At 35.9% G+C, this 20,609-nt stretch overlaps 3 protein-coding genes and 1 pseudogene across 8 annotated transcripts; 3 read left to right on the top strand and 1 right to left on the bottom strand.

The window, feature by feature from the left end:
• Positions 1 to 1,807: 1,807 nt before the first annotated feature.
• Positions 1,808 to 4,087, top strand: LOC110817470 (subtilisin-like protease 4 pseudogene; annotated as a pseudogene).
• A 1,937-nt stretch (positions 4,088 to 6,024) lies between these two features.
• LOC110817469 (uncharacterized) lies at positions 6,025 to 6,906 on the top strand. Its single transcript, XM_088218151.1, has 2 exons — positions 6,025 to 6,510; positions 6,586 to 6,906. Exons 1-2 carry the CDS (start codon positions 6,025 to 6,027, stop codon positions 6,904 to 6,906), a joined length of 807 nt encoding a protein of 268 aa, XP_088074277.1.
• A 4,742-nt stretch (positions 6,907 to 11,648) lies between these two features.
• On the bottom strand, positions 11,649 to 19,315 carry LOC110817517 (uncharacterized). Of its 6 annotated transcripts, XR_015818346.1 has the most exons (7): positions 19,139 to 19,314; positions 17,742 to 17,857; positions 15,735 to 16,257; positions 15,056 to 15,130; positions 13,929 to 14,427; positions 13,750 to 13,802; positions 12,040 to 13,661 (listed from the first exon to the last, which is right to left on the bottom strand). XR_015818346.1 is itself a non-coding variant. In XM_088217577.1 (4 exons), exons 1-4 carry the CDS (start codon positions 19,268 to 19,270, stop codon positions 15,753 to 15,755), a joined length of 666 nt encoding a protein of 221 aa, XP_088073703.1. In that variant the 5' UTR covers positions 19,271 to 19,315; the 3' UTR covers positions 15,391 to 15,752. The 6 variants fall into 6 exon arrangements, 3 of the variants coding, with proteins under 3 accessions (XP_088073703.1, XP_088073702.1, XP_088073701.1); XR_015818345.1 differs by having other exon boundaries at positions 13,929 to 15,130; XR_015818347.1 differs by lacking the exons at positions 12,040 to 13,661; positions 13,750 to 13,802; positions 13,929 to 14,427 and adding an exon at positions 11,649 to 11,739.
• Positions 12,288 to 14,555, top strand: LOC110817468 (subtilisin-like protease 4). The gene has a single exon (XM_022046010.2). The coding sequence runs from the start codon at positions 12,288 to 12,290 to the stop codon at positions 14,553 to 14,555; it is 2,268 nt and encodes a 755-aa protein (XP_021901702.2).
• Positions 19,316 to 20,609: the final 1,294 nt, after the last annotated feature.

Below are 20,609 nucleotides of genomic sequence, written 5' to 3'. Positions count from 1 at the left end.
TATTTCTCTATCTCTATCTTTCTCGTATTTATTGTTAATATATCATTTACTTTTAAATGATTATAACTCTTTTTTTTTTCAAGATGTATTCTTTTTTTCTAAAGAAAGAATAAGAGGAGCGATAAGAAAGAAACTTCATCTACTAAGATTCTCTCCTTTCTTAGTGGAGTGAGATTAAAGGTTATCGTGACGCCTTACCTCCTCTGATTGCTTCACCTCTTAACATTGCTTTAAAAACGCGCACATACTACAACTTATCTGAAGTAAAGAGACTATTTAACCCAATCATTTTCATAGTATCTACTTTCTAGAGGATCTAACTTCACTGAGAGATTGTTTATTGCATGAGGGCAAACAATTTACCTACTTGTAGTATTGATTTCACTTAATCAACTTGGGCAAAGACCTCTTCTATATGAGTCCTATGGTTGTGATCTTCAAGCTCTCATCTTTATTTAAATTTTTATTACTTGTTCCATTTTTAACTTATACTCTTAGTTGATTGTTAAGTCTTAGTTTTAGTCCCAAGTTCATCATTGACATCTTGTAAGAGTTTAAGATGAATCTTTTGCAAAGAAAATTAAAAAATATTTAACTATTTTCTATTCTAATGAAAAATAAAATTTGGCACATAAACTATTTCTAAAATATCTTAAAAATTCATAGATTTACACTCAAATATTTATATATTTATTGACATTTGTCAACAAATTTTTAATATAAACATCGGTAAAGCCCTATACAATATATGACGATTACTAAATTAATGTGTTTACTCATTTTATTTATTAATGAAATTTTAAGATAGGGAACAATTTGTAGACAAATATGATGAGTTTTATTTTAAAATTGATCAAAATATAAAAGATAAAATTGAGTTTTGCTCTTATTATTTCGAATATTTGTAGTAACTTGTAATAAATATAAAATAATGTGTTTAAACTTACAAAGATCAACATATATTTTATGGAGCTAAAATTTAGATACTGATGGATACATTATTTATTATTTTAACACACGAAATATAATCTCATTTCTATTAAGAGCTTTATAAAATTTAAATTTGTTAAAGTCAATTAGTAAATTTATAAAGTGAGATTTTCATTAAAATTTGAAAACATATTAGTAGATCAAACATTTACTTGTATCAAATGTTCTCTATTGTTCTTATTATGTGGACTATATTCATATGAGTTTTAGACATTTATATATATATATATATAGAGAGAGAGAATTCCATATTTATAACATAATTGCAACAATTCAAACTCTAAAGAATTTTTTTTATAGCAATTTGATACTTTCATTTGAAAATTAGTTATTGGAATTATTATTTTAGATTTTTTTTGTTCTCTTTTCCAAAATTTTGGCTTATTTTAGCCTAAAAAAATTGTTTATTTGTAAGTTTATACGATGCCAATTGGATTAGAATGTTTAGAGTTGTATTTAACTTAATTTCTTGGTTGGCATGTGACATTGGGATTAGTTAATGGCAAAACAAAACAAAACAAAACAAAAAAAAAAAGAGAGGGAGGCAAGTTGGTTACAAGAACCATGCAGACGACTGGTGGGGAGATAGGACTTTGTTGGGTTCAAGCTCAAGCCAGATCAAAGTATGTTATGAAGGATATCCCCCTCCCCCATCTGTTCTTAACCCAACTGCTTTAACGTTTTATTCCAATCTCCATATTTCAATATGTATGTATATATATATATATATATATATATGTGCGTTTTTGTGTGTGCATGTATTCTAACTCTCCTCTCCTTCTTTTATATGTATATCTATATAAACAATTCTACTACAATGGAGAGCGAGAAATATAGAATCCTTTTAGCCATGGTGGCTGCCTTCCTTGTTAGCCTCAATTGTGGGTTTGCTTCAGTAAGTCCTATGATTCCTCATAATGCTCAAGAAAGAAAACTGGCAGAAAGTATAAAAGACGAGCAAAATAGCTTATCAACTTACATCATCCATGTGGAGGAACCACAAAATGGTCTTCGTACAGTATCAAACTTGAGAAGATGGTACGGATCGTTTCTACCAAACACTGTCTCAAGCGTAGGCCTACAACAACAACAACAACGTATCGTCTATTCCTATAAAACTGTATTCACTGGATTTGCTATAAAATTGACGGCAGAAGAAGCTGAAGCCCTCAAAAGAGAAAAAGGGATTCTGTCAGTTCGACCTGAAAAGATTTATTCTTTGCACACCACTCATAGTCCAAAACTCTTGGGGTTGAACCAAGGATCAGGATTTTGGAGACATTCAAATTATGGTAAAGGAGTGATAATAGGTGTTATAGACAGTGGAATTGCACCGGGGCATCCTTCATTTAACGATGAAGGATTACCCCCACCACCTGCAAAGTGGAAAGGAAAATGTGAGCTTAATGGGACCGCCTGCAATAACAAGTTGATTGGTGCACAACGTTTTGAATTGAGTAGCTCACCAGTGGATGAGGAAGGACACGGAACACACACAGCTAGCACAGCTGCTGGAAACTATGTGAAGGGTGCTAATGTGTTTGGTCAGGCCATTGGAACAGCAGTTGGCATGGCTCCTTTGGCTCACTTGGCTATATATAAAGTTTGTGGCATATTTGGCTGTCGTGAAAGTGGCATCTTGGGGGCAATGGATACTGCCATTGGTGATGGTGTCGACGTGCTTTCGCTTTCACTTGGTGGTGGTTCCATGCCTTTCTTTGACGATAACATTGCAATGGGTGCTTTCCGAGCTATCCAAAGAGGAATTTTTGTGAGTTGTTCAGCTGGTAACGAAGGCCCTCATTTTGGTACTCTATCAAATGAAGCACCATGGATCCTTACTGTAGGAGCAAGCACCCTTGACAGAAGCATCAGAACAACTGTAAAACTTGGAAACGGAAAAACTTTTGATGGAGAATCAGTTTTCCAGCCTAAAAATTTTCGTTCAAAGTTGTGGCCTCTTATTTATCCGGGAGCAAATAGTGACAAATCAGCTATATTTTGTACTCCCGGATCACTTAAAAAATTTAATGTTAAAGGCAAGGTAGTGTTGTGTGAGAGAGGAGGCGGTTCAGGAAGAATTGACAAAGGCGAAGAAGTGAAGAACAATGGAGGTGTTGGCATGATTATTATGAACGATCAACTTAATGGTTACAGTACAGTAGCTGAAGCTCATCTTCTTCCTGCGGCTCATGTGAGTTACGCAGCAGGAACAAGCATCATAGCCTATATTAACTCAACATCAAAACCAACAGCCACAATCTTGTTCAAAGGAACTATTATTGGCAAGGGAAGAGCTCTTGAAGTTACTTCTTTCTCTTCAAGAGGTCCAAGCAGAGCAAGTAAAGGAATTTTAAAGCCAGACATTATTGGCCCTGGTGTGAGCATTGTAGCTGCATGGCCAGTTTCCGTAGAAAAGAACACCACTACCAAATCAACCTTCAACATCCTTTCTGGGACTTCAATGTCTTGTCCCCATCTCAGTGGTATTGCTGCTTTGCTTAAAAGCTCACACCCAGACTGGTCGCCTGCTGCCATAAAATCTGCAATGATGACAACTGCTGATCTCTTAAATCTTAAGGGCAGGCCCATCATTGATGAAACTATGCTTCCAGCCGATCTCTTTTCTACTGGTGCAGGCCATGTTAACCCCATGAAAGCTAATAACCCAGGGCTTGTTTACGATCTTCAACCTGATGATTACATTCCATATATGTGTGGATTAGGCTACAGTGACGCTGAGGTATCAAACATCGTGAAACGTAAAATGACGTGTTCAACAAGCATACCTGGACCGGAGCTTAATTACCCTTCTTTCTCTATACAATTAGGTTCTGCTCCTCAGACATACAAGAGGACATTAACAAATGTTAGCCCAGGTTCCTGGTCATACTCTTCTCAAATTACAGCACCAGAAGGAGTAAAAGTCACCATTGATGTTGCTAAGCTTAGTTTCACGGAGGTGAACCAGAAGGCCACGTACTCCGTAACTTTTAGTAGAGTTGGGAATTCTAGCACTCCATTTTCTCAAGGATTATTGAAATGGGTTTCTACTCAGCATACTGTTACAAGCCCAATTGTTGTTATATTTGCATGACGTTGCGTAAACTCTAAATTGATAAATAAATTTAGGTAAGTTAACCCTTGTAGGCCTAATAAAGTAGCATATTATATCATCCGTTAAATGTATAATAACATATATAGCCCCATTATTGAAGTCTACAACTATTATAACGACACATTGTTTAATAATTATTAATAGTTTTAACTGAACTCATATGTAATTTATACTTTATTATTTTAAAAATGATATATTTATGGTATTGATTTTTTTAGATCAAAAATATTTTTCTCTCCAAATATTTACATCAAAAAATATATTTAAAATCTCAAGTTAGAGATTTTTCTAACACAATATCTTATCGCTTACGTTAGAAATAAAAAATCTAAAAGAAAGCTTAAATGAAAAAAAAGAATGACAAGTGATCTATCTTACTTGGAGGCTCCTATGATTCTTTATAGTTGATATTCAAGATAACAACTTACATCTTATATCCAAGTGTCAATGAAACACTTGTAAAGAATTGACTTGTCAAACACTTAAAATGGAGTCTATATCAATTGCAATAGGTTAGCAAAAATTAAGCTACCTAACCTGTTGTTTATTTATCATTATAATATAATTACTTGTTAAGACTATGGATAACATACGATCAGGTGACTTAAAAGTCTTTGAGAGATTATGTACTTTTCAGATGTTGAATATTATTTTAAGATCAAATATGCCTTAAGAGTCGAATCTATAGTAAGAGCTGAGTTTGACTTCCTAAGCATTAAGGGTATGGCTATAAAGAATGTCCTCATCTCTATTACTATCATTTTCTCTATTTCTCTATCTCTCTCTTTCTCATAATTATTGTTAATATATCATTTGCTTTTATATCTGATTATGACACTTCTTTCCTTCAAAAGATTACTTTTGTCTATTCTTTTCAAAGAAAGAAGAAGATAAATGACAAGAAAGAAACTTCATCTACTGAGATTCTCCTTTCTCAGTGGAATGAGATCAAAGGTTGTTGAGATGCCTTACCTCCTCTAGTTGTTTTGCCTCTTAACATCACTTTAAAAGCATGCACATACTCCAATTAATCTAAAGTAAAGACGCTACTTAACTTAGTTATTATTTTCATACTATCTATTTTATTAAGAGTCTAACTTCACTAAGAGAGTGTTTATTATATGAGGGCCAACAACATATTTACTTGTATGGATTTTATTTGATCAATTTGGGAAAAGACCTCTCTTATATGAGACATGTGGTTGTGGTCTCTAGGTTCTTTATCTTTACTTGAATTTTTTATTATTTGTTTTTATCCTTAACTTATAAATTAGTTAATTGTCAACTATTAGTTTTGGTCCCCGGTGTCGTCCTTGACATCTTGCATGAGTTTAAGATGAATTTTTTGCAAAAAAAAATTAAAAAATAAAAATCTTTCACATAAACTATTTGTTAAATTTAATGTTTTTTTTATCCGTTTACTTTCAATTTTAGTTCAAATCTACCGTGAATTTGTTTCACGGTAGGATACGAAAATACCATGCAACGTGTATGCATGGATTTCGGGCTTTCTGATTTGATCAATTAGTTGGAATAATCTGCTTCTATTTGCATTCCTATATATACAAGCAAGAAATAAAAATGCGAACTACTTCTTTCTCCAAAAAATATGCCTTTAAGAAAACAGCAAAACAGAGGTTTGCATAACCTTCTCTGTTTTGCTGTCCCTCTCTGTCATCAACTTTCTCTCTCTAAGTTCTCTTATTCACAGAGCCTCCTTTGAAGCTCATTTACTTACAATCAACAAGTGGTATCAGAGCCCTTATCTTAAGGGACCGGTAAAACAACATACCCTCGAAAACCCGACGACATCCATTGGAACCTCACCTCCCCCACATTTCAACGGAGAAAATTACCATGTATGGGCAATCAAAATGAGAGCCCATCTGAAAGCCTTAAGTCTATAGGATGTTATTATGGATGACAGTGATCCTCTTCCACTAGGGGACACTGCCACTCTAAACCAAATCAGAAGGCACGAGGAAGACAAGGCTAAGAAACTAAAGGCAATTGCTTGCCTTTTCTCGGCCGTCTCGGATAGGGTATTTTTAAGGATTATGAACTTCGAATCACCAAAGGCTGCTTGGGAGAAAATGAAGGAAGAGTTCGATGGGGGAGTCAGAAGCAGGAAGGTAAAAATCTTGAGACTGAAGAATGAGTTTGCATTACTCAGAATGAAGGAAAATGAATCAGTGAAAGACTATGCATCCAAACTCTCGGATGTGGTAAACAAAATGAGACTGCTTTGGGAGGATTTTCCGAAATCAAGGGTAGTAGAGAAGATTCTTATTAGTTTGCCCCCCAAATTCGAGTATAAAATCTCAACACTGGATGAGCTTGCCGACATTGAGTCTATCTCCTCGGCTGAGTTGATAAATAAGCTTCAATCCAGTGAGCAACGGGTAAATATGCATGTTCGACAACATACCGAGGGAGCTTTAATTTCAACTCAGATCAAATGTAGCTTTTCAATATAGAATCAAGTAAGAAAGAGTGAAGGGAATCAAACTGGAAATCAAAATTCCAGTAAACAAAAGAAATATTCTCAGTGCAGCATCTGTTCCTTGACAAATCATTTTGAAAATGAGTGCTGGTACAAGGGAAAGAAAACCGTTCGTTACAATTTCTGCAAAAGGCTTGGTCATAAGGAGAAATTCTGCAGGCAGAAGCAGAAGCAGGAAGGATCGCAGCCAAAGCAGGAACAACAGCAAGCCAATGTCACTGAGGTGTTATGTGAGCAACGTGACACAATTCTCGTTGCGTTAAGTAAGCTGCCAGTGAAGGATGATACTCTTTAGGTGGTGGACAGCAGGTGCACCTCCCACATGTGCAAGGATGATGCCTTGTTCGTGTCACTTGACAAAACAATCTCAGGCCAGGTCCGGCTTGGAAATGGTATGCTAGAAACCATCAAGGGCAAAGACAACATAGCCATTAAAACCAGGGAAGATAGGAAACTTATCACTGATGTGAATTTTGTTCCTATCCTCTCACAGAATCTTCTTAGTGTGAATAAGATGACTAATCGAGGTTACTCGGTTGGATTCAAGGATACTTGCTACAAGATATATGATCCTGAGGATAGATTGATCGCTTTCATCTAAAAGAATGATCAAGTCTACTCATTGAAGCTCATAGAAGTAGTCGAGAAGGCCAGTGTTGCATCTGTAACAGAAGGTGAGATTTGGCACAGGCGCCTTGGGCATTTTCATTCGGCTGGGCTACAACAACTGCAGAAGGGAGGCCTAACCAAGGACTTCCCAAACATTGCAGTCACTGAGTCAGTATGTGGGGCATGTCAGATGGAAAAAATGGCTAGGAATTCCTTCCCTTCGCAAGCAGATTGGAGAGCAGAAGAGAGGCTAGCACTTATCCATTCTGACATTTGTGGTCCAATGACAGAAAACTCCATGAGTGGATGCAGGTATTTTGGCTTGTTCATAGATGATTTTTTCAGGATGATTTGGGTTTTTTTCCTACAGAATAAAGCTCAAATTTTTGGTGAGTTCAAGAAGTTTAAGGCTATTGCAGAGAAGGAAAGTGGCTGTGTACTGAAGTGCCTAAGGACGGATAATGGTCTTGAATTCAATTCCAGCAAATTCAAGGATTTCTATTCTGAGAATGGGATCAAAAGACAGCTCACAACACTATATTCTCCTCAACAGAATGATGTCTCGGAGAAGAAGAACAGAACCATTATGGAAATGGCAATAAACATGCTTGCTGACAAGCACCTGCCTAAAGCCTTGTGGGCTGAGGCAGTGAACATTGTCGTGTCCTGCTCAACATACTGCCTACAAAGGCTGTGATGCAGATGACACCGGCGGAGGCTTGGAGTGGCATCAAACCATCGACTAAATATCTAAAGGTGTTTGGCTCGGTGTGCTACTGCTATGTCTCGGATGACAGGAGATCAAAGTTAGAAGAGAATGCTGAATTGGGAGTATTTTTGGGTTACAGTACTGAAGCAAAAGCATATCGAATTCTAAGCTTAAAAACTAACAAGCTTATGATTTGAAAAGATGTAACAGTGGATGAAAAAAGCTATTAGAATTGGGAGAAGCAGAAGGTCAAACTAGACTGTGTGACAGTGAAAGAAGGAAGGAAATTTGTGTCAGTATTAAACCCAACTCAGGCTGAGGAACAAGATGAAGAAGATGAAGAAGGTGAAGCAGAAGGGAGAACAAAAATGAAAAATTTAGCTAACATCTATGAGAGGTGCAGCTTTGCTTCAAAAGAACCTTCCTCTGTTGAGGAAACACTTCAGCGGCAAGAGTGGAAACTTACTATGGAAGAGGAAATCAGGATGATCGAGAAAAACAATACCTGGTCTCTGGTAAAATCAAGTGCAGACATAAAGCCTATTGGAGTAAAGTGGGTGTTCAAGGTGAAACTGAATCCGGACGGGACAACAAACAAGCACAAGGCACGACTTGTGGCAAAAGGGTACTCTCAGCTTCCTGGAATTGACTACACAGAGACTTTTGCCCCTATGGCCAGATATGAAACAATTAGACTCATTCTGGCCATGGCAGCTCAGTTTGGATAGAGTGTGATGTATTTGGATGTGAAATCAGCCTTTTTGAATGACAAGCTGAATGAAAAAATCTATGTTGAGCAGCCACCGGGGTTTATTCAGCCTGGAAATGAGAGACATGTCTATCTTCTTCACAAGGCCTTATATGGCCTCAAACAAGCCCCACGAGCCCGGTATGATAAGTTAAATACATATTTACTTCACTGTGGGTTTGACAGAAACATGACAGAAACTACACTGTATGTGAATAGAAATGAAGACAGACTAATCACTGCAGTATATGTTGATGATATACTGGTGACAGACAACAACAAAAGAAAGATGATAGAGTTCAAGCTGAAATTGGAAATGGAATTCGAGATGTCTGATCTCGGGGAGGCTGCCTACTTCCTGGGAATGGAGATTCATCAAAGCAGCTTAGGTATTTTTCTTTCACAAGGCAAGTATGCCAAAGAAATCCTAAATAAATTCAACATGAATCACTGTAAATCAGTGTCTACACCACTGGTGTCCAACTTGAAGTTGTCAAAGGACGAGAAAGGTAGCAAAGTTGATGAGGGAAATTACAAAAGTCTTATTGGGAGCCTTCTGTATCTCACGGCTTTTAGACCAGAAATTCTGTTTGCAGTGAGTTTGCTTTCAAGGTACATGGCTTCACCGAGGGAATCACATTTACAAGCTGTTAAACATGTGCTGAGGTACTTGAAAGGAACTTGGAACTTTGGTGTTCAATTCAAAGCAAGAGCTGAGGGTGGATTGGTCGGTTACAGTGACAGTGATTGGGCAGGAAGCGTGGAAGATGCACGTAGCACAACTGGGTGCTTGTTTAAAATAGGCTCCGGTGCTTTCTCATGGGCGTCTAAGAAACAAGATACTGTGGCACAGTCCACTGCTGAGGCTAAGTATGTAGCTGTAGCTACAGCAGCTAACCAAGCAATTTGGTTAAGAAAAGTGTTCGATGATGTAAAGCTGGACAAACAAACACCTATAGTGTTGTATGTAGACAACAAGTCTGCAATTGCCATTGCGAAAAATCCTGCAATGCATGGGAGAACTAAACACATCAACGTTAAGTATCATGCTATACGTGAGGCTGAGAGGAATCAAGAAATCAAGCTGATACATTGCTCCACTGATGATCAGCTTGCAGACATTCTAACCAAGACCCTGTCTAAAGGTAAATTTGAGGAATTGGGAGGAAAGGTGGAAAAAATCATTAAGGAGGAGTGTTAAATTTAATTTTTTTTTTATCCGTTTAGTTTCAATTTTAGTTCAAATCTACCGTGAAGTTGTTTCGCAGTAGGATACGAAAATACCATGCAACGTGTATGCATGGATTTTGGGCTTTCTGATTTGATCAGTTAGTTGAAGTAATCTGCTTCTATTTGCATTCCTATATATACAAGCAAGAAATAAAAATGCGAACTACTTCTTTCTCCAAAAAATACTGCCTTTCAGAAAACAGCAAAACAGAGGCTTGCATAACCTTGCTCTGTTTTGCTGTCCCTCTCTCTCATCAACTTTCTCTCTCTAAGTTCTCTCATTCACAGAGCGTCCCTTGAAGCTCATTTACTTACAATCAACACTATTCCTATAATATTTTAAAACTTCATAAAATTATATTTAAAATTTTGTTTATCTATCGATAGTTATTAATGAGTTATCAATATAAACATCGTTAAAGCACTGTAAATATATATTGATTATTAAATTAGTGTATTTACTCAATTTATTTATTAATAATTTTAAGATTATAAATTATCACTAAACAAATATGAAGGGTTTTATTTCGAAATTTATCAAAGCACAAGAGATCAAATTGTATTTTACTCTTATTATTTTACATATTTGTGTTAAATATTAATAAATATGAAATAACATATTTAAATTTACAAAGATCAATATATATCTTTTGAAGTTAAAACTTTGATGCTGATGAATATATTATTTACTATTTTAATACACAAAGTATAACCTCATTTCTATTAAGAGCTTTATAAAATTTAAAACGTTTGAGTTAATGATAAAATTTATAAAGTAAAAATTTCATTGAAATTTAAAAATATATTTTTAGATCGAATATTTACTTGTACAAAATGTTCTCCATTGTTCTTATTATGTAGACTACATTCATTGAGTTGTAGATATTCGTGCATATGGAGAAATTATTTTTGAGCAACTTATATTCCCATGATTGCAACAATTCGAAATCTAAGGTTTTGTTTTTGCAATTTAATACTTTCATTTGAAAATTGGTTTATGAAATTATGATTTTATATTTTTTTTTTTCTCTCTTCCATTATTTCGACTTGTTTTAGCCTTAATTTTTGTGTGTGTGTGTGTGTTTTTTATAAGTTTATACGAATAAATTTATTTTATATTTAAAATAACCATAAATTAAATTAGATGATGTAGAAATATCATAAAATAAATAACAAATATAAAATATTAAAATCTATCTCTTCATTTTCACTCTCCTTTTTATTTGTTATGCAAGTAAAAAATTTTTTAACCTATCGGGTTTGTTTATCAAATCAAATCAAATCTAGTATGACAATTTCCCCACTCAGGATTGATAAAAGGGAAAACTGACCTCACATAAGCCGTCCTTCAAATATAGAATCTTGTGTTCTGGGTTTGAACACAAGAATAAATGAAATCTAAAACTTTAAGTAGTTCCCAAAGACAGTGCATATATACATATACATATATATAGATGCATGGATATAGCATTATCTGCACTGGAATATGAACATAAAAGTAATGGACTCTATAAGAACAATTTTGCAGATAAGTATTATATTGAATCAACCACAAAAATTGGTCTAATCTGCTGAACAATTCATCAAACCAAATGTCACAATACCAGAACTATTTTTTCTTTTGAAATAAGTCAGAGTACCAAAATTATAACTAACTCCAAATAATATTCTATTCTTTTAACAATGCTGAATTCAAATTCGTTGTTATGATAAATGCATTTCTGCGGATCAAAGCACTATCGATTTGGAAGTTCAACTGGAAAGGACCAGTTTTGATAGATGAAGTCCATTCACTTGATTTACAACTATCTTTTTACAGCAATCTTCAACTTCTGTGGAAAAACAGAGACCCATTATTATTTGCAGAAAACAGAGAACCAATATGTAGGCAAAGATCTATTCCCTTCTGAAGAATTTAAGTGAATTCAAGACTTGACAATGTGATTAACAATGGCTCTGCAAGTCTCTCAGAAATCTTCACCAAGTTTAGATTTGGCTCAAAACATTTTACCAGGGATTTTCCTCTATAATCATTCTAAATAATGTACGACCAAATAAACCAACTAGTATGAAGACTTGGTCCTGCACCCTTATCCAGTGAAATTGACAAGCTAAATGAGCACATGCATAAATGACCAAAAAAGGGTATCTCCATTGCCGTCTCAGATATGCATACAACACAAATGACTACCCCCAATCATTAACAAAAGTTCCCAAAGGGCCCAAGCGTGGTGCTCTACCACATGAAAATGCCGGCCATCTATCTTTTCTTCCTCTTTTTAGCTATATATAGTGGGTATTGCGCCTGTGACTGACAAACACGAGCTTGTAACATATACACATTTTTTACTTTGAGAAGGAGAGGAATTTGCCAGAAAAGATGGCTGTCATTTCCTTGTTGACTCTCTTTTTGTTGTTTAACTTCCATTATGAGATTGCTAAGGGAAGCAAATTTTCATCCGCAACTGAAGCAACCAAGACAGGCATTTTACAAACTTACATTGTCCACGTGAGGCGTCCAGCAGAAGCAGGAGTTCTTTCTCAATCAGGTGACTTAAAGACGTGGTACCAATCTTTTATGCCGCTTGCCAGTACCAGCTCAGATTCAGTGCAACGCATGGTTTATGAATACAGAAATGTGATCAGCGGTTTTGCAGCCAGGTTGACAGAGGAGGAAGTTCAGGCTATGAAAACTATGGACGGGTTCTTGGCGGCATATCCTGAAAGAAATTTGCGGCTGCAGACAACTCACACGCCTAATTTCTTGGGTTTGCATAAGGAAACAGGATTCTGGAGACAATCCGCATTTGGAAAGGGTGTCATTATAGGAGTTTTGGACGGTGGAGTTTTTCCTAGCCATCCTTCGTTCAGTGATGAAGGAATGCCACCTCCCCCTGCTAAATGGAAAGGAATGTGTGAATTTAATATCTCAGCCTGCAACAACAAAATAATTGGTGCGAGGTCCTTTAATGTGGAAGGTAATCCCAGAAAGAGACAAGCAGCTGAGCCACCAATTGATGAAGATGGACATGGGACTCACACAGCAAGCACAGCTGCTGGTGCGTTTGTTAGGTATGCAGATGTGCTAGGTAACGCCAGAGGTACAGCAGTTGGGATGGCGCCTTATGCTCACTTGGCAATTTACAAAGTCTGCTTTGGAGATGACTGTGCCGAGAGCAATATATTAGCTGCAATGGATGCAGCTATTGACGATGGTGTTGATGTGCTTTCACTCTCTTTAGGTGACGAGTCAGTTCCATTTTTCAGGGACAGCATTGCAATTGGCTCATTTGCAGCAATTCAGAAAGGGGTCTTTGTGAGCTGTGCAGCAGGAAATTCTGGTCCTTTGAACGGCACACTCTCTAATGAAGCCCCATGGATTCTCACTGTAGGAGCAAGCACCATTGACAGGAATATTGTTGCCACAGCAAAGCTCGGAAATGGAGAAGAGTTTGATGGTGAATCCCTTTTCCAGCCTGCCTTTCCTTCCACCTTTTTGCCTCTTGTTTACGCAGGAATGAATGGAAAACAAGAGTCTGCATTTTGTGCTGAGGAGTCCTTGAAAGGTATGGATGTCAAAGGCAAGGTAGTTTTGTGCGAACGTGGAGGTGGGATAGCCAGAATTGGGAAAGGGGAGGAAGTGAAAAATGCCGGTGGTGCTGCAATGATTCTCATGAATGATGAGCCCAATGCCTTCAGCACCTCAGCCGATGCTCATGTTCTTCCTGCAGCACATGTCAGCTATACTGCTGGACTGAAAATTAAAACGTACATAAATTCAACAACAACACCTGTAGCAACAATTTTGTTTAAGGGGACAGTGATAGGGAACTCATTATCACCTGTTGTTGCATCATTCTCTTCAAGAGGTCCCAGCTTGGCAAGTCCAGGTATCCTGAAGCCAGACATAATTGGGCCAGGAGTGAGCATTTTAGCAGCATGGCCTTTTCCTCTCGACAATAACACAAATTCAAAATCCACTTTCAACTTAGAGTCTGGAACATCAATGTCATGCCCTCACCTTAGTGGTATTGCAGCCCTGCTCAAAAGCTCTCATCCTTCCTGGTCACCAGCCACCATCAAGTCTGCAATTATGACTTCAGCTGATGTCCAAAACCTTGAAGGTAAATCCATTCTTGATCAAACACTTAATCCTGCAGATGTCTTTGCAACTGGTGCAGGCCATGTTAATCCATCAAGGGCAAATGAACCAGGACTAATTTATGATATTCAACCCGACGATTATATTCCTTACCTATGTGGCCTTGGCTATAAAGATGGCGAAGTTAAAGTGATAGTGCAAAGATCAGTTAAGTGCTCAGAAATAACGAGCATAGCTGAAGGAGAACTAAATTATCCCTCCTTTTCAGTTAAACTGGGGCCATCTCAAACATTCACAAGGACTGTAACAAATGTTGGTGAGGCAAATTCATCTTACGAAGTCACTATTGTTGCACCACTTGGAGTCGAGGTGAGTGTTGAGCCCCGTAAGCTGTACTTCTCCGAGATGAACCAGAAGGCTACATACAAAGTGACATTCAGTCCTAGTGGATCAGATCATGGACACAGAGAATTTTCTCAAGGTTATATAAAATGGGTTTCGGGAAAATATACTGTCAGGAGTCCTCTTGCCATAAAGTTTGGGTAACAATTTATGTAGCCATAAAATCCCAGGAACATTGAAATAAGAACTCAGTGCTCCACCATCTCTTTGCTATTTTGTAATACATGGTAATTAGTTTGAATGCAACAGCATCACAGATATCATTCCACTGCATGCAAATAAACTAGCACTAAAGGAAACCTCTCCAGCAAAGCAAGTAGATGAAATTGCTAAATTTATATCTGATTCGCTAACTGAAGGATCATGCAAAAAATAAAGAGTGTAAATTGAAGGAAAATCTCCATGATTCAAAAAGAGTGGAGAGAATTTTGAAACAGAACAAAATAAGCAACCATTATATTCTGCAAAAAACAAAATGTGGCTAATAATTATTGAAAATTCATCCTTCAGCACCCAGTGGTTTACACCCATCACAATAAAGAGTCTGCTATGAACAAATAGCACCAGGTTTCATTAGATTTGTCAGTACGTCCAGCACAATTACAGAGAAGTATACAATTGAACAAAAGGTTGCAGGCACGAACCTTGGGTCCTAAATGAATCATGCAGGTCACTTCCCCCACTTCTTTGTACTCAATGGCTTAATCTCTGTTAGGACCCTGAAAGCCACTTTACTTGTTTACAGTTTTGTAGCCATCAGGCTCGCATATTAAAATTGAGAATAAAGGGCACGGTCAATACTAATACACTCTGAAGATCAGATATACCATAAAAGCAAGGGCATTGAGTAGCATAAGTTAGCATTGGAAATATGAAACATATGTTGCATAAAGTCGGGCTGTGCATTCCCGTATATCCTCGCCACGAGATTGTATTATGATAGATGTGCACGGGTAACCTAATTAGTGAAATATATATATTTCTGCTAAACAACAGCCACCTACAGATTTTATTCACATGACAAATGAGAACGAAAATTGACCTCATCTCTACAATAGCCCCCTTAAAAAGTCCATTTTCCAAAAGCTCTGAATAATTGTTCTAAAGAATAAAATTGAGAAGCAATGGATAATCTAATAGACTTGGACATTTATATGACCAAAGCATCTGACCGTAACTTGGCAGGAATTGAAGCCCCTTCCCCCCCCCCCCCCAAAGGGGAGTGTTATGACTGAACCATTTATCAGCCAGACTGAAGTATTATGACTGAGTCAGAATGCAGAATCCACCAGATAGTATGTCTGCATAGCAGCAAAATCTTACCATGTTGCATATTATATATCAGCCAAATCCAGGAGGGACTTCAGGGTCCTCATCACTACCGTCAGATGGCTGCTTTTGCTCAACATCTGCAGAAAAGCCAGGTGGCAAACTGTGATCAGCATCATCCGCCTCCAGCATGTTTGCTGAATGTCGAGAGTCTTCCTTCTGGCCTTCATGTCCTTTATCACAAGGCATAGGTAGCTGCACTTCATTTTCATGTTGCTTATCATTGTTATTGACATGATGATTATTAGACAGAGTGAAACCTGGTGGTTCTCTTGGCTCATTATCAGAGATTGTTAGACCAACTTCACCTACAGAAGCCTTGATGGAACTATTATCAATGGTTCCCTTAACAATAGGTGTGGTAACACCGGTAGATGATTCAACCTCTTTGTTCCCTCCAGGATTTACTAATTTATTGTAGACAGATTGCACTGTTTCTGTGATTTCACTTTTCATTCCATCCTCTGATCTAATTATTCCCCAAAGACCATCTGAGATCTGGCTCAATACTTTGTCCCTAACGAATGGATAACATAAGTAGCACTGTCAGTTTTTATAGTATTTTAGCATTATTATGTACTACCATATGACAAGTCATAGAAATAACATCATTGGTAAATTTTTATGTGAAAGGAAGTGAATCAAATCATATAAAACTGTTTCAAGCCAGTGAATAATTTACCAAACTAAAACGTGTGACTAATTCCAAACAAATTTTTTTCTTTAACCATCCTGAATTCAGATTCATCCTCAAAAACAATCTATGACTGGATGTAAGCACTCTCGACTTGGGAGTTCAGCTGGAGAGGACCAGGTTACGTAGATTAAAATCCATTTATTTTTTCTGGAACAATCTTTCAACAGCTATCGTCACTTCAGGTTTAAAAAACAAAGACGCTCGGTTATTTGTAAATTCTTATTTTTGGGAGGAAAGGTTATGTGTAAAAAAAAAGAGAATGAGCACCCTACCAAATTGTATTTCATTTAAAAGCATTCAAATCAACTCAAGTCTTCACACATGCAATTAACAATGGCTCTGTAATTATAACTCAAAGGCCTTGACCAAATTTACATTTTGCTATTAGTATTGCTCATCAAATTGATGGTTTTAACATCTAAAAAAGGTCAATGTTTCCTGGTGGATGATTGCCTACTAAGTAGAATACACTTCTAGTTTGGTTTTGCTACTTCCTTCTCTCAAGATATTCTTTTCTTACTTCCTATTTGATGCTTTTACAAGTGTTGTGTAGCTGACTTACAATTACGAAATCCTTGTCAGTTGTCATTGAACAAATACAGATCAGTTCTCTTTTAAAGATCTTGCAAGTAATTAAGACAAGAAACAGGCAAAACCAAATTTATATTTCAAAGCGACAAGCTTGAAAAGTTTTCTCCCACTGTATGCACATCCTTTCTCGATCCATCCATCAGCAACATTTTTTCTCAGCTTCTGTCATTTGGGTAAATTAATAACCAACTTATGGGCAACACTACATAGCTGGATTTATTGACAGAGGAAAAGTTTGCTAAAACCAACCAAAGATTAAAAAAAAACTCAAAAATCAACTACGAAAGTAACTAGGAGGATAACAGAAACCAATCAAAGCAGCTTTTACCCTAGTAGCCAGTGAGATGCAAGACATTTCCCAGGATGACCATGAATATGATGTTGAGGAAGAAAGAAAAGAAAAGAAACTGATTCTGCCTTTTAGTGTTATTTATGCAATTTCTTTCTCCATGGCATTTAACTTAGGTTAGATGACATGCCAGTTCACTTCTCTAGATTTTATTTTAGATTTGAATTAATTCTAGCCATTAACCATCCTCTCCACTTGGTTCCTAAACTAGAAAAAATCCAAATTCTTTCATAAGTAAGCATGAAATGCCAAAAGAACTCCAAAATTGTTGCATTGGATACACTCAAATGCAAGGCCACTTGACATACAAGTAACCTTTGTCCCCATCTAGATTAAAGAGACCTCACAATAAGAAAAAACTTACTCAATTTCCTCATATATAGCATCAGAAAGTTGTCTTGGTTTCATATTTTCAGCACCCACACAATTAAGCGCTGATGACTGCTTTACAATTGATATAATGTTGTTCCGCAATTCTTCCTGCAGTTAATTGCAATTTCAGTACACAAAAGAGCTAATCATAAAAAGAAATACAGCAACTCCAGAAATAGTTCTCCTGAAAAAAAAAATATAGAAATAAAATGTGAAGGATGTGATAGAACATATGGCATGTTAGGGAGTATACAGGTATCTGATATAAGGATAGGATTTTCAGAGTTCATTAAGACTGATAACCATAAAGTTGTACGTTCATCAGAATGAGCAGACTCATCCAGGTCAAGAGGTTCAGAGAAAAAGAAAACCATTAATACTGAGGCGAATTTATGTGCTAGAAGTAACAAATGTTCAAAGAGACAGCACCAACAGCCAAATGAATTGGGTATGGTATGAAACAGGTTTTCATGAGTCAACCTTGCAAGTAGAATTTTTAGCAACAAACTGGTGATGATCAAACTTTCAACCAAACAAACTCTAATTTCTAAGATTAAAATATATTACTCAATCAACAATCAGCTTCTGCACGATCAAAATTCACATTATTTTTTTTTCTTTCCTCTTTCGTTTTTCCCTTTTTTTCCCTTCTTTTTATCTCTCCAAGATGCAGCCGACTGAGACTCACAGAAACCCATGATGAATTAGAACCTTTAGAACTCAAGTCTCAGAGACAAGAAGTCCATTAGAATCATTAAAACCCATTTCCTATGCAGAGAAGACAACAAGCAAGATGCACTTAACTTTTTTTTACTCCATGAACCTGTTGCTAAATGATCAAGTTATTCATCTCTCCCGGAGGAACAAGAGAATGCAAAGATGCTAGAGTTTTATTTAACTGCAAGCACACTTGCAGTAAGTTCCACAATTTAGAATTTCTAATTATATTAACTTCATTGGATACATACATTTAACAGTTTGCGTTCTCCAAATTACCTTTCTGCATTTAGCAAACTGAGCACTGGACCTTGCTGGTGCCAAGACTTTATGGCATTTCAGCTCACTAAACACACCAAGATAGTTACTGTCAACTTATATTATTAACGAATAAAAAAAAAAAAGAACCACCACGGTTATGCTTAAACCATAAAACCCAGCCATGACTATGCAGGTCCACTCTGGTTCTGGTTTTATCATCCAACTAATATCAACCGATTAACTAACGTGTGCCAAACAATGGATCTTCAATTCAGTCATCAATGGGTAATATTTTGGATTCCGGAAGATGATGGAAGAAGTTACAGGCAATAAAGGAATCGAGAAATCAGCAGGACGAAAAAAAAAACCCTAATAAACGCATTGTCTGGAAAAAGAAAACAGAGAACTTACGTTGTCCTTGAGTTTCCGTATGAGTTTGAGGCGGAGTCCATCGAAGTCGCCATCGTCTTTTAGTTTAGCTATTACTTCTTCTTGGCTGATCTTCGTGGTGCGAGCATTGCTGCCGGTAGTCTTTTCTTCCATAAATTCTTGCAGCAATCAAACAAAAACGAAGAAACGACTGCGTCATTGTCTTTATTAATATATAAATAATATTTCATCCTTTGTTTTTGAGGAAATATAAACAATTCTTTTGATAATAAAATTAAGAATTTGAGATTAAATTTTATTATTCATGTAAAAAAAAAAAAATTAAATGTACTTTTTTATGCCGTTTATTCAGAATTTTATATCTAAAAATAATACAAAAATTAGATTAAAATATGTAAAATACTAATATTTTACTTTGAGATACCAATAGTTATGAATATTGAATTAACAATTAGAGATTTGCCCCAATAAGAAAATAATTTAAACCCCCTAAAAAAAAAATAACAATAATATTTAAAGTTATTCCAAGAAAATATGTGTATACTACCCTATAGAAATATATTTTAAAAAAAGTTAATCGTATTGGTACAAACATATTAATTACTTTTATATACTGTAATTGTTAATATTTACTGTGTGTTAATCACTAATGATAATGATTTGTGGTTATTAAGGACGGATTATGTACTTATTATTTTGATTTCTTTGTTGCTAATCATGACTACGACAAAGCCCATGACAAAACACATTTACTAAATTGAGTTAGATTGCTTTGATAATAAAAAAGAATGAGGTTATGCATGAGATATGCTTTGAGTATTTGTTCTTGTCGTTAAAATTCGAATCTTACAGAATGATTAATAAAGAGAGTCGACGCAAACCCTATAACTGTTATAAAATTTAATTCATATTTGTCGATTAATAAAATTTGAAAAGTTACAAAAATCGTCTAACATATACAAAAAAAAAATAATAATAATAACATTTGATGAAAAAAAATAATTTATAGTATTATAATTGATGTTTATTATGATATAAAAGACAAATTATTTAGCTTACATCCCAAACTTTCTGATTATTATGGCAATATGGATTCATAACCTAACTTGAAGAACAAATGGAAGAGTTTTCACCTTAAGAAAAATTAGTACTCAGTTCAAAATTATTATACTTCAAATATCTTTCTGAAAATTCAGTAGTCTATCTCAATGAAGAGTTTTGAAATTAGGTACAATATAGCTGAGAGAGCATAGGAAACTCTAACCCGTCAGCCTTAAAGGTTGGCTTCCTATTAGTAACCAAGCTTTATCAAGAAAATTATTTCACATACCCATGCCTGCATGTCATGTAAACATTGTAAATAGCAAAATATAGAAGTACACAAGTACAAGTCACAAGCCATAAATCTATTATGGGATTCATGCCTAAAATCACATGGACAAAACATAACAGTCATAAGTTAGGAATAAATCAAGAAATTTATTATTATATA

The sequence above is a fragment of the Carica papaya genome, chromosome 4, assembly GCF_054855325.1.
Source record: "Carica papaya isolate Zhongbai chromosome 4, ASM5485532v1, whole genome shotgun sequence".
In the NCBI taxonomy this organism is placed as follows: domain Eukaryota; kingdom Viridiplantae; phylum Streptophyta; class Magnoliopsida; order Brassicales; family Caricaceae; genus Carica; species Carica papaya.
This window is presented reverse-complemented; position numbering and strand designations above follow the sequence as displayed.

Bases quoted from the DNA above. Each gene is read 5' to 3' on its own strand.
- LOC110817469 (XM_088218151.1), top strand. From the start codon at position 6,025: ATGGATGACAGTGATCCTCTTCCACTAGGGGACACTGCCACTCTAAAC. The intron at 6,511-6,585 runs GTAAATATGCAT...TTTTCAATATAG, and splicing joins TTCAATCCAGTGAGCAACGG to AATCAAGTAAGAAAGAGTGA.
- LOC110817468 (XM_022046010.2), top strand. From the start codon at position 12,288: ATGGCTGTCATTTCCTTGTTGACTCTCTTTTTGTTGTTTAACTTCCAT.
- LOC110817517 (XM_088217575.1), bottom strand. From the start codon at position 19,270: ATGGAAGAAAAGACTACCGGCAGCAATGCTCGCACCACGAAGATCAGC. The intron at 17,858-19,138 runs GTAAGTTCTCTG...AATTAACTGCAG, and splicing joins TACGGAAACTCAAGGACAAC to GAAGAATTGCGGAACAACAT. The intron at 16,258-17,741 runs GTAAGTTTTTTC...TCCATTCGTTAG, and splicing joins GCTATATATGAGGAAATTGA to GGACAAAGTATTGAGCCAGA.